General features: G+C 33.9%; 1 protein-coding gene across 1 annotated transcript in view; it reads left to right on the top strand.

Annotated features, from left to right (window-relative positions):
- The window catches only part of LOC143255216 (uncharacterized), an 87081-nt gene extending 74166 nt beyond the window's left edge, over positions 1–12915 (top strand). The window contains exon 2 of the mRNA XM_076510513.1: positions 7738–12915. Within this exon, the coding sequence (XP_076366628.1) occupies positions 7761–8447 (687 nt within the window). The 5' untranslated portion in view covers positions 7738–7760 and the 3' untranslated portion in view covers positions 8448–12915. The remainder of the gene's footprint in view (positions 1–7737) is intronic.
- Positions 12916–17165: the final 4250 nt, after the last annotated feature.

Genomic DNA, 17165 nt, shown 5'->3' with positions numbered 1-17165 from the left:
TAAATAACTTAGTTAATTTAATATACTGGTCTAGCTAGAATTATTCATTGTCAGAAAACAAACATCTATCATGATTACAAAGCATTGGTTCATACATGTAAGTAGTGTATTTTGGTCTGTCTAAATCATACGAGAGTCAAGATACTCTTGACAACTTGTACGAATCATGGATGCAGTAAACACATTCTTGGCTTTACAGTCCGACTTGCATAGCTAAAGGTCTTGTCATAAACGTCCATAATAGGTTATAGAATAAAAATGTAAGACGTTAAGGGTTTGAAATGTTGTAGGTTAGATGAGTGAGCTATCTCCCATTTGTGTTGAATCTCTCCCAATTTCAAATTTTCACTTCAAAAACTTTCAACATTACAAGAGGGTGAGCTATCTTTAATTAAGTTTCACATGTGTAGCAGTAAAATCAGTTGCTTCATAAACACGTTTAAAATTTTATTAAATGAACGATTGCTTTTAATAGCATTCTATAAATAATATAAACTAAGATGCATGCGAGAAATTTAGGGTTATATAATTATCTGTTTCAAAATTTAACAGATACAATAACAAACTTCGAAGTTTATCAGCCCGAATTGATTACTTAGTCCAGTATGAGTTAAATTCGTTTGTTTGTTTTTTGGATTATTTTTCCTAAGATCTCTTTTTTGGTCTCTGAACAAAAATTTCTACTTGTAGTCAGATATTTATTGCTCAGATGGAAGCCTGATTAGTTTGAGGTTAGTCTTTGGTTATAGTAAGAACTACATTATAAATATTGAGAAAAAACAGATAATCGTAGTGTAAAACTCAAACACTGCAATTTTGTTTTCATGAATATAAAATTCGTTTTACTAAGTGTTTTCAAAATGATAGAATTAGAATTACAAAGAAAGCTCTTAATGTTGTCACTTCCATTTTCCGAGGTATTGGAATTTCTTTAGATTCTCCTGTATAAAAAGTAGGAAGAACATTGGGCGCGTATAAAATGACAGAATTAAATCAAAATAATAATAGCTGATTCCATACTTACGATTATTTTTAAATTCCAATAGAAAACAATGAAAAAAAAAGCAAAGTCAAAGGTTCTGAGTAGAAATACAAGTCTTGGAATCGATTTTCTCGTATCGTTTCACTTAAATTTCTATGTTAAGCCTCCAGTGGTTCGGCGATAAGTCTGCAGACCTATAACAGTAAAAACCGAGTTTCAATACTCTTAGTGTGCACAGTACACAAAGACCATTGTGTAGCTTTCGTGATGACGAAAAACCTATATGAAGTAAAAAAAATGTATTCTCAAGACGGCTGGTATGGGTATTAGGACTTTAATTAAAATAAAGTACAAAACAACGTTTTGACCTTTTACGGTCATCTTCAGGTTAACAAAAACTTTATATTTAATTACAGAAAAGAAATATTTAATGTTGAATATTGTAACTTAATTTTTTCCTGTTCAAATTTAAAGACAAATATAAGTTTTGGAAATACTTCTTATGATTTGGTCTCAGTAACTTGCAACGAATTTACCGGTGTACATTTCTTTCAGTGCTTACGCTTGTTTCTATACAGTTTTCTTTTTTGTATGTGACGTATATTCTTCACTGTGTATTTCACAAGTCCAGCCTGTTCTTGAAATTTGTAGAAGGTTCTTTAATGTAAAAATCAACAATATTTGTTTTACAAAAACACTTGTGTGCTCGATCATTGTTGAAATTTTTATGAACTCGTGTGATTCATATAAAAGTCGAAAGACAGTAGAAGAACATTATTATTGCTGAACAGCTAATGATCAGCTTACTTACGTCTATTGTTTTGAAAACTACAGAATTTGATTAGGAACGTTTATATATTTCGAACATTACAAACTGTTCAACTTCAGTGAATTACTTCAGACGTTATCATTTCTACCATGGTTTTAAATATCTTCATCGGTAAAAGTCAGATTATAGGCGGCGTTAGGCCAACTGAACCAGCGAGCTTAAGCGAGGTGTATATATCAACTTAGAATTAATTTGCTCGTCATGGACCTCAATCGTCGATAAAATATTCAGTTCTAGACAGGATATAACACTCAGTAATGTTTGTAAGTTTGTAAATTTCGTATATAAACTATCATTTGTAATAAGTAATAGTAACATCCATTTCTGTAAATTGTATTTTTTTGTATATTAAAACATATTGTGTTAAAAATTGCTTATGTCAATCTCGTTGGCAAACATGTTAAATTTAATACATATTAATATTTAACTCACTTCTAAATTAAAAGTAAAATTTCTGATTATTGGAAATTGCAATACCTTAACGTACGTAATATGGTAAATCGGAGACGGCCTGGCATGGCCAGTTGGTTAAGGCACTCGACTCGTAATCTGAGGATCGCGGGTTCAAATCCTTGTCACACCAAACATGTTTGCCCTTCCAGTCATGTGTACTTTATAATGTGACGGTCAATCCCACTATTAGTTGGTAAAAGAGTAGCCCAAGAGTTGGCGGTGGGTGGTGAAGACTAGCTGCGTTCCCTCTAGTCTTTGCTAAATGAGGGACGACTAGAGCAGATAGCCCTCGATTACCTTTCGCGAAATTCATACCAAATCAGAGAATCGTTCAAAATAAATTGGAATGCGTAACAATCTGCCATAACGTGATATAGCCATCGTACACAAATTAAAAAAAAATTTTTTGATGTATTAACACTTAACTTTAAAAAAAGTAAGGAAAGGGTGTTATTTTAAACGGATGTAGTTAACTAAGAAGAGAAAACTGCATTGTTTTTACCACTAATGTTAACATCATAGTGAACTGCATTGTTTTTACCACTAATGTTCACATCATAGTGAATTGCATTGTTTTTACCACTAATGTTCACATCATGAACTACATTATTTTTCCAATAATGTTCACTTCATAGTGAACTGCATTGTTTTTACCACTAATGTTCACTTCATAGTGTAAAATTTTCTATGAAATTGAAGTTTTCAAACGTAGTAAGCATTTCTCTATCGAATGAAAGGTAAATTTACAAATTTCAACCTTAAAACCCGGTTTAATTCTCCGAGTTTACTAGCTTTCAACACAACAATCAGAATTCCTTCCCTAGGGTGTACAGAACATAAACAACCTATTGTGTACCTTGACACAAAACCAAAAACAAAGAAACGTAACTAATGTAAATATAAACCGTTACCTCATTATAAATACAAGCATATAGTGCTTCAAATACTAATAACATGAATTGATCTAAGTACACAGTAGGCAATCTGCACTCTATCCATCGTGATGAGGAAAAGGAAAATCAAACGCTAGTTTCTGGTAATTTTAAGTCCGTAAACTTACTGCTGACCCATCGAAGGTCCTAATATGACAGGAATATATATCATTTATTTGTAGTTTATATGTTCTGCTAACGTACAATTTTGTTTGTTTTCAATACAAAATTATAGCGGCGTATTTGCACAGTCGCCACCGTTTGTTTTCAGTACACAGCTATAACGGCATATTTGCACAGTCGCCACCGTTTGTTTTCAGTACACAGCTATAACGGCATATTTGCACAGTCGCCACCGTTTGTTTATTTTCAATACAAAGCAGTAACGGCGTATTTGCACAGTCGCCCCCGTTTGTTTGTTTTCAGTACAAAGCTATAACAGCGAATTTGCACAGTCGCCACCGCAGACATACCAGTTCGTATTTAAGCATAACGCTTTCAGATTACCGTTGAGCTGAGCTACCGGGGGAGACCTAACATACGAAAAATACAATGGCTTTATTGAGATCATTTCACGTTAGCCATTTGCTATATGGATGAAAAACTATATTTTATTTCAGAAACCCTGTAGCGTAAGAAAAAATCGTTAGGTTGACAAGATCATAGCAAATATTATACTCAGGTGTGGCCAAACTTGCTTAACGTAAGAGCCACATACCCTAAACTTCAGATGTTTGAGAGCAACAAGACATGAATAAATATTACACACGTTTTTATTGTTAGATGTACATTTTGTTACTTAAGTTTTATATAAATATTAAGAAATACATGTACGTAATAATATTTATTCATGATGTGGTTTTTAAACTGTTAATTTGTATTAGTTTTAATAATCACAAAGTACACATATACATACCAAATGTTTTAATAATCCTGACTGATTATTGTTATAACTACATTGAGTATATTTCATACGGTAATGAACTACGGAAACACCTGAGAAAAATACGCAAATGTACATTTTATTAATATTAAATGTGACAGCCAAAAATAAAAATAAAAGGGGTAAAATTATATTTTCAATGGTATTTATTTGTTTTTGTAAATATCTGGTCAAAACATGGAGGAAAATACGTAAAACAATAACATTAGAGATATGTTAATCAGATACCACCTTACAAAATGTTAGTCTTATCATAATACTTTTCTGACACAAAGAGACATTGATACGATTATCAGGCTATTTAGTGCTAATAGAGGTCTTGTGAGTTTCCATCATGGTTGTGAGTCGTTGAAATTCCGGCTGATATGTTGTCAAGGCTGTACGAATTAGCTCCATCAGACGTTAATTTGTAAGGATTGCACGATGCTTTGACTTCACAAACTTTATTACAGAGTACAGTGATTCACAGCAGTATGTTGTGCTGAAAATTGAGATGAGTCGCTCACTGGTTTTCTTCAGTTCAGGATATTTTATTTCTGGAACTTGCTTCCAGAACTCAACTGCAGAATGGGATTTATGGTTCATCTTTAGACCCATGTCCTCCTGTAGTTCTATTAGTTCCATTTCCACAGCAGATGATTCTGTAACCAGAGGTTCGAGAATTGGAATAACCATCATTGATCACATCAACCATGAATGGATTAACAAGAAAGATGAAGCGGGACTTCAGCTTCTGCAAGTCCCCAAACCTGTCTAGAAAATTATCAAGCAGTTCCTGTAATTTATCTTTGTATTCTTCCAGCTTATGATCTTTTATTTCAATATCAGGGACTGTAATTACTTTTCTTTTGAGATATGGGAAAGTAACTGAAGTTTCTTGACAATATGTCTCTTCGAAAAAGTCTTATTTTATTCTGAAAGCTGAAAATTGTGTGAGTAAGATCAGGAACAATTTTATCCTTCCCCTGGAGTGCCAAGTTGAGTTGAGAGTTTATAGATGACTCATTGTATCAGAAAGGGACATTAGATCTTGCATCCATTCATGATTTCCCAGTTGAGGATAAAATATTTTCTTTTCTTCAAGAAAAGTAATAATAGACTCCAACAGATCCATAAACCTATTTAAGACATTGCTGGTTGACAGGCACCTCACAATGCAGTAAAAAGAGTCATCACTGGGTTTATCTTCAAGCTTCAGTCCTTCAATAACATTTTTGAACTATCGGTGGGTCTTCCCATTTAAGCGTATGAAATTGACAATTTCAAGAACAAATTTCATAACATCTCCGTACTTGAAGTATCTGGCTGCCAGGTATTCACGATGAATAATGCAATGAACAGGGAGAAACTTTGGAAAGCTGAGATCACTTTTCATAAGTGCAATCAATCTTGCATTTTTCCCCACCATTGTAGGTGCTCCATCTGTTGCAACGCTGACGAGTTTATCCAGTGGAATATCAGCATTTGTTAGAGCTCTGTCAATGGCATTTTTAATGTCAACTCCACGAGTTGTTTCTCTTAGTGCTACTAAGTCCAACATCTCTTCTTTCACAATTACATCAGAGGAAACATAACGAAAAAATACCACCAGTTGTGAGTTGTCTTGTATGTCTGTAGATTCATCAAGGGCTAAGCTGAATACAAGGGAATTCTTTAAATAATTTTGTATTTTGCCCGCAACATCAGCACTGATCTGATAGATACATCTCTCTGTAGTGTGGAGTGAAGCTGATGCTTGTGCTATTAGTCGCTGAAGTTTTGTGCTATTTAGATCTAACACTGCAACAACTTCAGCTATATTCTTCTTAACAAATTCACCATCAGAATATGGGCGTTTAGCACAAGCAATATTCCATGATATAACAAAACTAGCTTCAGTCGTTGTATCGACTTGCTTAATTAGTGTTTTTAACTGTGTCTACTGGCTATTTAGTGATGAGTTTAACACAATTAATTTGTTTTTCCGTAATTATGATTTAGGTGGATAATCAGACATGAAGTTTTTGTGATTTATTTCAAAGTGGCGTTTAAAGTTACTGGCTTTGTAATGACTGAGTAACACATTGCAGATAAGACACAGAAGTTTACCTCCTTTAACGGTGAGTGCAAAATTTTCCTCCCACTCTGGCTTAAAATTTCTGTTTTCATCTTCATACTTTCGCTTCTTATAATTTAATGACGCCATTTTCCTTCACAAACTTTTCACAGACACTTTTAAAAAATTAAATTGAGAAGAAACAGTAAGCTCCAACATGCGCAATGCAACCAAACTCCACAGCGCCCAGTATCACACTATCTCTCCACCACATTCACTGCCCGCAACACAGCCACACACGCCACAATCACGCGATCTCATGCCACGCCCACTAAAACTAACATTGTCAGTACCGACTTGTATGATTACTGATTCTCCACTACAATTCCTCTGTAATTCTTGCTGATGCAAAATTTATTTAATCTCTGACTCAAATCTAGCATTAAAATTAGGATTTAAATTATTAAATATATTTACTCACCATGAACATTAAACTTACGTTTTAATCTAGTGGACTCTCAGTTTATACCCGGTAAATAATTATAAAATTTGAAATTTTTTTATTTACCTTTTATATTAATTGTGATGCAAAAAGAAGCTCAGCCAACATATTTCCACGAGCCGCACATTATATGTCAAAAGCCACATGTGGCTCGCGAACTGCGGTTTGGCTACCCCTATTATACATAATTATATATATATGTGTGTGTGTGTGTGCCAATTACGTATACTTATACTTACACGGTTAACAGGCTAAAATCAAAACAATGACAGGTTATTTCACATATCTAGTAACTTAAAAAATAGTGCAACACGTGATACATTCATTAATTTAACTCGTATTTTCACAAAATTTTATAAAATGTGGTATTTAAATTGTTTGTTTGTTTTTGAATTTCGCGCAAAGCTACACGAGGGCTATCTGTTCTAGTCCTCCCTAATTTAGCAGTGTAAGACTGGAGGTAAGGCATCTAGTCATCATTACCCACCGCTAACTCTTTTACCAACGAATAGTAGGATTGACCGTACATTATAACGCCCCCAAGGCTGAAAGGGCGAGCATGTCTGGTGTGACGGGGAGTCCAGCGCCTTAACCATCTGGCCATGAAGGGCCGGTAGTTAAATATGTTGGTTTAGTCAACAATAATTCAATCAGTTCTTAACTTGTCTTGTAATGAATGTTTACAAATAGAGCAGGTTTCTTACTTCAAAATATCCCACTATATACAAAGTCTACTCGTAAGTCGGTCACGTTTTAATTTCTGTCAACGAAATTCAGATATTACAGAATAAATTAATTTAAACGGTTCAATCTACTTCTCCTGACTGTCATTATGTGTAACTATTTCTTCATATATTATACACTAATTACTGGAAGAAAAAGCATCGTGCAAGTTTTCGTAAGTGCATTATTTTGTCTATATTGTAACATTATTTTGAATGAATTTCACTGGAATTTCTCTTATAAAATTATTTCAGAGAAACGTGAATAGACGAGGTTAAATTTTTTGAGGTTAAGGTAATAATTTGACTTAGTTTGTTACTCTTTTCTTTTAATTCCAGAAACATTACACAAACCTTCCAACATGATTTCGGCCATGCCAGCTGTTGCCGTCCGGCGGGAACGGAAGAAGATGAAAAAGCGACAAATATCAGCATCATCTAGTCAACAGAGTAACCTGTCGTCCCTCGCGAGCTCACGTACTACTTCCCGCCAGTCGAGACGCACTCCAACGCAGAGTGTCAGTACGATCAGCACCTTGCCCTCTTCGGAAAATCAAATAGGAATTCCTTATCATCGCTATTGCCGGGAAAGTTACGAAGCGGAACAACAGAGACTCCAACTTATTGTCTACGCAGGAGCAGTGTTGATAGTAGCGGGCTTGGTGCTGGCATTTATCGGCGTTGGCGTCAGCCTGCCATCTGCACAAAACATTGGGCTGCTCTTTATAGGGTTGGGATCGATCCTCTGCTTCATTCGAGTCTTCTGCACCAGACAACAAACCACGTTTGTTAAACAACCTCGATTTGCAGCTTCCAGCACTTCCGGCGATTCCCTTTACACCTTGGCCCAGTCTTCCAGCAATGCCACGACGCCATCAAACGAATCATTGAGATTTCATCCACTTCCAGTCAAGAGACTCCCTCTGTCGCCAACCCAAGAAAGCTGCAGCACAGTGACTGGTTATCACAGTACCAGCCTCACTCCTACTAGTCTAAACAGCATTCCCGAGACACAGATTCTGATTACCGACGATTCAGAGAGATACTGACTCGAGGAGTGTGGGGCAGCGATTCCACGGTACCAGCGACACTTGGATTACTGTAAAAACTGTAAATATTCGAGCACTTTACAACAAACTAGAATGTCGCGGACCGACACACCAAGAAGAAAGTGCATGCGAAAATTAAATGATAACTAATTCATGATTCTTTTTTGAGTTTTTGATAAATTCATTAATAACTTTCAGTTCTTTTCACCATTGTAGATGCATTTTCTAGTAGTTACTAAGAAAACGAATCTACAGTTATCTTAAAATAGAGTACCTTTATTTGTTTTCCAATCCTAAATCACCGTAATATAACAGAATTATTTTTTATTAAGTTGAAATAATTTTATCCTCTGAGGTATTTGTGAAACACTTTCTAACAAGTGAGAGATATCTGTTTAAAAACCTTTCTTACGCTGCTCCACTGGTCCAAAAATGCTCTTATCAAGGACCTGGTTCCCTGTGATCGGTTCGCCCAGATTCTTTTATCAGCAAATAAGTTCTGACCAAGCAATAATGTAATAATCACAATGGCTGTCAAGAATGCTATTAACGATTATCACAAACTTTGGAGTAATATGCTTCGAACCGTATTGCTATATTTTTAACGATATCTGAAAATTTCAAACATGACTCTACTGGGAAATTGATTGGTTTAATTATACGGATGGAGGTGTTAATTGGTGTTTTTTGGTACTTAAGTGGTGGACTTATGCTCAATTTGGAGTTTTGAAGTGAGTAAATGTTAAATATTATTAAGCCAATAAACGCGTGTAGAATAAACTCTACATCCTTAAAACTGGTAATGTGACACAAGAAAGTGTCTGGTTTTTTTGTTTTTTAGGACGATTTACACTTTAGTAGCATTAGAAAAAGTTCGTTGAAAATGTGCCATCAGTAAGTCAGTGCCACCCTAAATGAAATGTAAAAAGTTCGTTGAAAAATGTGCCATCAGTAAGTCAGTCCCACCCTAAATGAAATGTTAAGGGTATAAATCGTCCTTGGAATTTTATATTTTTTTATTAGAAGAAAATAACTTATAAAATGCTAACTTTTGTGATTATTTTACATTTCAGAAGTTTATTTTTTACATTATTCGCTGTGTTTCAGTAAGACATCCACACAAACGACTCTAACTCTCTGAGTAACATAATTTTCCAAACTATTTAATGTAATGCAATACAAACATCAATAGACAGTACACATAATATAGTAGCACTCGCTTGTTTGACACACTTGTTTATAGTTTTAGATAAAATCACATTAACAGAATGATTCACTCAATTTCCTCAAACCTCTTTACGTCTGTAACAAAATATAATAAGAGCATGATATAAAAGTTAAGCAATAAGTCATCTCTTGAATGTTATGACGGAACATATCTTCAAAAAAGTCCTGTCAGAATAACAGAGCTACTAAAACTTAGCCCCCAAAAAATATCCAAATTAGTAGTTCTGTTAAAGTGGATTTATAGTTGACTAATGTAGTCCAGTGTTGTTATTGAAACATATGGTAAACTGGATAATTTAGTTGTTTTAAACTATTGTCCAACGGCTCCTTTCTTTTAGCTGACTTGTTTAATTTCTATTTATTCATTTATTGGTCTCATATCTAAACCTCGGTTAAATTTTAAATGCACGAGTTCTTTTTTTAAAGGATAGTAATTTGTTGTAATGATACACTACGATTGATACAGTTTTTATATTTCTTCACGTAAAAGTTTAAAAATATCGTCGGCTTTTATGAGACTGTTAAACACGAGATAAAATTAAATGATTGTCGTAAGGAAACAATATTGGAGAGAGAAAACACGACTTATTACAGCATCAGGTCTCACGATAAAGGCCCGGCATGGCCAGGTGGTTAGGGCTTGGGGTCGTTATAAGTTACGGTCAGTTCCTGTATTCGATGATAAAGGAGTAGCCTAAGAATTGGCGGTGAGTGGTGATAACTAGCTACCTGTTTTCAATGTTACGTTAGGGAAGGATAGCACAAATATCCCTCGTGTAGTCTTACGCGAAATCCAAACACAAGCACTCACATTTATGATGAGTTTGTAAGGACAAATAGAATCCTTCGTAATCAGAGCATTAGTATATTGATAATAAAATTCGTTGCAATGGTAAACCTTCCCTCCTAAACGTTAAAATGCACTAAACACTTAACATATTATGAAAATTTTGTTGTCGTTTTTTTATTTCTCGCAAAGCCACATGAGAGCTAGCTGCGTTATCCGTCCCTAATTTAGCAGTGTAAGACTAGAGGGAACGCAGCTAGTTATCACAACCCACCACCAACTCTTGGGCTACTCTTTTACCAATGAATAGTGGCAATGATCGTCCATTATAATGCTTCCACTGCCGAAAGGGGGAGCACGTTTGGTGCGATGGGGATTCGAACCCGCAACCCAAAGATTGCGAGTCGAGAGCCCTAACCATCAGGTCATACCAGACCTATTATGAACAGATTCTTTCCATTAGATATTCATACATAGTTAAAATAATCTATGATTAGCTACGTTCACGTGCTTCAATAATAATCAAGATTCTGGTTACATCTTGGTACAAAAACTTAAATTGCACCCCAAAAATTAACCTTTTAGCCTTATGGTACATCATGTTGTTCCTGTATTATTATCTTTGTTTACTCCACAACAAAAAGGCTTAAGAAGAACATGAATCAAAGGAAGTCGAAAGTCTTGTTTAATTTATTTCTTACATTTTAAACATGATAATTTAAAACCACTTGTAGAGCTTGTTAAAATAAACTAACTCAGAGACAAGCTCATGTATTGAATTAAAGCCAAAGGAACATTAATTAGTACGGAAGGAAACAATGAGTTAACAGGACAAACCTAACGTAAATTACGCGAGCTCTCCAATCCTACACTAGGTATCAGTTCTTTTTATGTATTTATGTGATCATCTGAATAATCTTATATTTGTACGGCTTGTTCTTCTCAACTTAAACTTATCTTGATTGTCTCTACGGTATTCCTGTTTTACTTACAATTTCAGTTCTGTAACAGAATTATTATTCATACATTTATGTGAACGTCCTTATTAACACATTAGGGTACTCCTTCTCTGTGAATTGTTTTTATAAGTTCTTTTCTGTCCTACAAGGCGCACCCCGCTGGTACAGCGGTAAGTCTATGGATTTACAACGCTAAAATCAGGAGTTCTATTCCCCTCGGTGAGCTCAGCAGATAGCCCGATGTGGCTTTGCTATAAGAAAACACAAACACACACCCTACAAAGCAGCAAAATCGTAAAAAACTTGCTGCTTCAAACATATTTATACTTCGAGAGACTTTGAGTTATATACTTGTTCTCTTTGTTTTTGATATTCGGCCATTTATTCGTATGCTCATATATATAACATAAATCCCTCTCTCTTTCAAAACACTATAACGTCATTGACATAAATGTAAATCACGTTCGTTAGTACACGGTCCAGTACTATTCTAAACGTAACATGTAATTTCAACACGAGAGTAGGTATCAGTTTTGTTAGTACACGGTCCAGTACTACTCTAAACGTAAAATGTAATTTCAACACGAGAGTAGGTATCAGTTTTGTTAGTATAAAAGGTTCGGTTTTACCTCAAGTTTACGATGTTATTAACACAACAGTAAACACCAGATTTGTTTGTGCATAATACGATCTTATCCTAATTTTAAATTGTCATTAACATAACACTAAACCTCACTTTTGTTTGTGTTGAGGGAGTTGGATTCTACCCTCACAATTGACAGTCAGTGCACAGTTGAAAAGTTGTCTTCCAACATTTGTTCTCGAACTTCTAAATGCGTAATTAAGAAATATTTGAACTCTTAACTCCACTGTTAGTTTGAGGGTGTTCACTACAAGACAAAAGGTTGTTGTATAATTTATAACGAAAGAGAAAAAAAAACGAGCTAATTAGAATAGTAAACTTACTTCTTTAAATCTTCGTGTTAGAAAAGTGTAGCTAGGAAAACCTGTGAGTTTTATCAGTCTAAGTAATGTATTATATCTTAATAGCGTCATAACATGCGTGATGGCAGGTTATTTATTTACAGTAGTGAGTATGAGAAAGCTTCAGTTGTTGCATTATAGATATATTATAGATATATATTTATTCTAGCGTTTATTTTTTGATAATAAACCCTTTAAGGTGCTGGTTAGACTTGAAATAAAAGATATATGTTCTCCCAATAATACTAATTGTTATAGAACATCTCTACTTTCAATATTAGGCCTGATTCTCTGCCTTCTTTCATGCAATATGCGAATGGAGTGGAATAACATTGTAGAGATATTATGCAGTCACATTAGGAGATCGACTATTAGAAGATTTTCTCAGTTATTTTAGAAATAAAAATGCAGTAGTAAATAAATATACGAAAATGTACGAATGTTGTTATATTCTTCAAGAGCTGTATGATATACATTACTTGTTAATAAAATTGAAGTTCCTAGAATTTCCAAAGAAAAGGATTTTTATTTGTTTGGTCAATTACACATCATTTAACAGAAAGTGTAACTAACTTTTGACACACTTAATTCTTTATTTAAAAAGATTCATTGCTAATGTTGTATCACGGTTAGTGCTTTACCACATTGTAAATAATTATTCTTTGTCATTAATATCTTGGTGTGTTTGCTAATTAAATTACATGAATCATTAAGACAACTGTATTCTAAAATATCTGGATTTCTTTAAACCAGTTTTCGATTTTATATACACTTAATTTCTAAAGTTTTTGTTTATTTTTATTGTTGTTGTTAAATATAGTGCTGCATTATGGATTGACAATTATGTATTAAATGTAGGGACTAAACCTCACATGTTAAACCACTGAAGTTTACTGATATTAAATATTGACAAATGCAACTATGCTGAGACAAATCAAATTGGCATAGCATGACCATATGATTAGGGCGCTCGACTCGTAATTACGGGTGAAAGCTTCGAATCCCCATTACGCCAAACATGCTTGCCCTTTCAGATGTGGGAGCGTTATAATATGACTGTTAATCCCACTATTCGTTGGTAAAAGAGTAGCCCAAGCGTTGGCTGTGGGTGGTGATGACTAGCTGCTTTCCCTCTAGACTTACGCTGCTGAATTAAGGACGGCTAGCGCAGATAGCCCTCGAGTAGCTTTGCGAGAAATTCAAAACAAACAAACCCAAACACTCGTTTAGCTTTGCGCGATATTGAAAACATACCAAACGACTTCAAAGAAGTAGCTCCATTTACTGGTTTTGTGATCAGCTATTAGCTTTACGTCATTGATTTAGTGTTTTAACGAATAATCGCAATCTATATGAAAGTATTTTTTCAATATCTCACAGTGGTGATAACAGTTTGCCTCATGACCATCAAAATGGTATTTTTATCTTTACTCACAAAATTTATTTAATGAACGATAAGACATTTTCATCTTTAATATATCAACACAAAACTGAAACAAGTTGCCTTGATCTTATAAACAAATTAGTTTCGTTATATTTGGTCGGTAAGGAAGGTATGTCCAGGTAGTTAGGGCACTCGACTCGCAATTTGAGGGTTCGAATCCCTGTCCCACCAAACATGCTCGCCATGTTAGTCGATGAGATGTTATAAAGTGACAATGAATACAATAATCAGTTAATAAAAGAGTATCCCAAGAGTTGGCGGTGGGTTGTGATGACTAACTACCTTCTCTTTAGTTTTTCACTGCAAAGTTAGGGAAGGATAAATCTCTTGTAACTTTGCACGAAATTTAAACCATAAAAATAATATCATGTTTAATATGGCAACACAAAAAGTAAAATAAGCTGCCTCTTGACCATAGTAGTATCTGATGTTTAATGTATCAACATAATTTTTCAATGAATTTTTAATATTTCAATATTGTTTGTAATGCTAAAAGCTAGTTTCATGAAAAAAAATTAAGTGTTAGTGTAGACGTCAAAATGTTATTAAAGCTATGTAATTGGCATAACTTCTTAGGAAATACCTTTTTCCATACATTTTTATATTCTTTCCCCTAATGACAAATGAGGAAGATATTTTATTGAATAAAAGTGTTGAATATTTGCTCGCTAATGGTAATTTTATAACTCGAGTACCATTGAACGTATGGACTTGTCTAAAGGTATGCAATTAAATTCCTCTGTGAAGACACAGATAACTACAAACGACTATAATTCGAGAAGTTGTCTTAATATTTTAGGGAAATTCATCGTTCAGTTTTCATTTGACAGTAATTCTTTGTTGTATTCTGTCTGTCCAACAAGAGTTTGGTGAAGTGACCAAAGTCGTTCTCAGTACAACACGCTGAATTGACTCGATTTTCCGTTTGAACTGAACTATTTTGAAGCTGACAGTTGTGCTGATAAGACATCAGCAACCAACCTTAAAAAGTTATTCATGTGGACCAGATAAAGAATTTCGACATAGGTAACGACAGATACTTGCATCGTTACGTGACCAGAAACTGACATCAGTACATTGTCCATTTTACTGAACACTTAGTATGCAAGGCAACTTACTCAATGATGTCCGCACAAATATCTTATGAACGGTTGTAAAAAAAAGAAGCAGATATACTTAATGAGGTTTCCAGCCAAAACAATAAATCACTACAGGCTAAAGTTATATTGAGCAAATTACTACTGGATACAAAAATTACATCATTTTCCAACGTATCGGTTGAAAAAACGAAATACAGCGGTTTTCTCGAAGTCAGTTTGCCTCCAAGATTATCTAAGGAAACTCCACTGAATTTTCTTTTTAAAACCTATTTATATTTGATATTGAAATGTATTAATATATTTTAACTTATGCATATATATATGTATAATTTTCTTTTTAAAAATCTATTTATATTTGATATTGAAATGTATTAATATATTTTAACTTATGCATATATATATGTATATAAATTTTTGTAGGGCTAATAATTTAACAATTACGTCACTTCCTACATTTTAAAGTTGTTAGTTAAGAGTGGATATAAAATACTCAGCATTTTTAAATACTTTATTCTATTTTGTCTCTCATATCGAAAACCTAAAACAATACTCGAAATTATCTTCTGCTCTTTCTCACAGACGTGCATAACTTTTCTTAAACGTTTGAATTAGATCTCTTATCAAATTAATTTCGTCTTCAGCTTTATTAGATATTTCACATGCCCAATAAAAAGAGTATTGACAAGCAAAATAGATTTTCGTCAAACACACATGACAGTAGTTAGGGAGCCAGTGTTTATTGGTTGAAGAGTCGCGTGACCTATGACGTCACAAAAATTAGTTTCAAAGACGGTTGATTCAGGACGTCACACAAAAGAGCACTCCACAATTTTAACTCCATCGATGTAGATGTGCCCTAATAACATCATAATGGCGTCGATGTATAAAACACGATCTTTACTATCTCGTCTACATTATCGTTATGGTAAATTTTTTCCCGTAATTTCACTTCAATATTTATCTGCTCAATAAAAAAAACAAAGCGTATGAATAAGTAATGTGAATATTTCGTGTTTCATCGAGTTTGTCGCAGTACTAATATTTACATAGAACACTTCATGATATATTCACATACCAATTTATCTATCAACAATCTATCTGGTCCTGAAAAGGATTATTTCATGTTCGCTTATACATTGAACATCCAACCTCAAGAGATCTGTTCTGTACATAACACTAACTAAAGACAATACGGTATGTCCAAACAAAAATATATTTTTAATAAACAGTAGAATTGCATTAACTTGTACTTAATGTCATGTCTTTTATGGTCTTGCTATGTCTGATTATGCTCACAGGTTATTAAACTTTGTATATTCTATACGAAGTACTTTAACTAATGTTAATAATATGAAATTTTACGTATTACAATTCAAATATCCTCAACTGAGATAAGTTGTAATTTAGATTTAGAAATTAAACATATGTTGATGTACATCCAATTTATGATACTTGCCAACAAGACTGATACAAATATAATATATAAATAGTACTAACATATACACTAATGAATATTACAAAATAATGATCTTTGTACAAGAGTGTTACAAACTTACAAACAATATTGAGTCTTCTTTCTGGTCTGGAGCTTTCGTGATTTCTTATCGAAGGTTCACAATGAGCGAATTAATTTCGAGTCGATGTAGGTACAATTCATTTAACAGGGTGATAGCTAGCTCTGTATTCTTTTTTCTTCGCCTATCGCACGTCGAGGTTTTCGCCAATGAAGTTATATAACGTCTTCCCAAAACCATTAACGTCCGATATGCATCTGCTGAAGACAAATAGTTTGTGATGTTTGAAATATATAAACGTTCCTGGTCAAATATCTGAAGTTCTTGATTAATAATTGTTTATCTCAGTTACGGCTTAAAAGGTTTATAATACACCAACTATAGTAAACTAATAATATATGCTGTATTTTGGCTGGTGATGTTGGTTACATTTATAGATTTGTTTGTTTAAATTTCGCGCAAAGCTACTCAAAGGCTAAATGCGTACATTTATAGGTGTGAGAAAAGTTTCTGGACATTTCAGTTTATCCACCATTACTGTTGTAGTTGTTACGTGTTATTAAGCAAAAACCACACAAAGAGATATCTCTGCTCTGCCTACCATTAGTATCGAAACCCGATATCTAGCAGTATAAGTCTACAGGCATACAGCTTGGGGAGCTGCAATAATATAAACAATACGCCAGAATTTACGCACAAACGC

The sequence above is a fragment of the Tachypleus tridentatus genome, chromosome 7, assembly GCF_004210375.1.
Source record: "Tachypleus tridentatus isolate NWPU-2018 chromosome 7, ASM421037v1, whole genome shotgun sequence".
Lineage (NCBI taxonomy): Eukaryota > Metazoa > Arthropoda > Merostomata > Xiphosura > Limulidae > Tachypleus > Tachypleus tridentatus.
The sequence above is the reverse complement of the archived record's forward strand: the minus strand, read 5'-3'. Positions and strand labels throughout refer to the sequence as shown.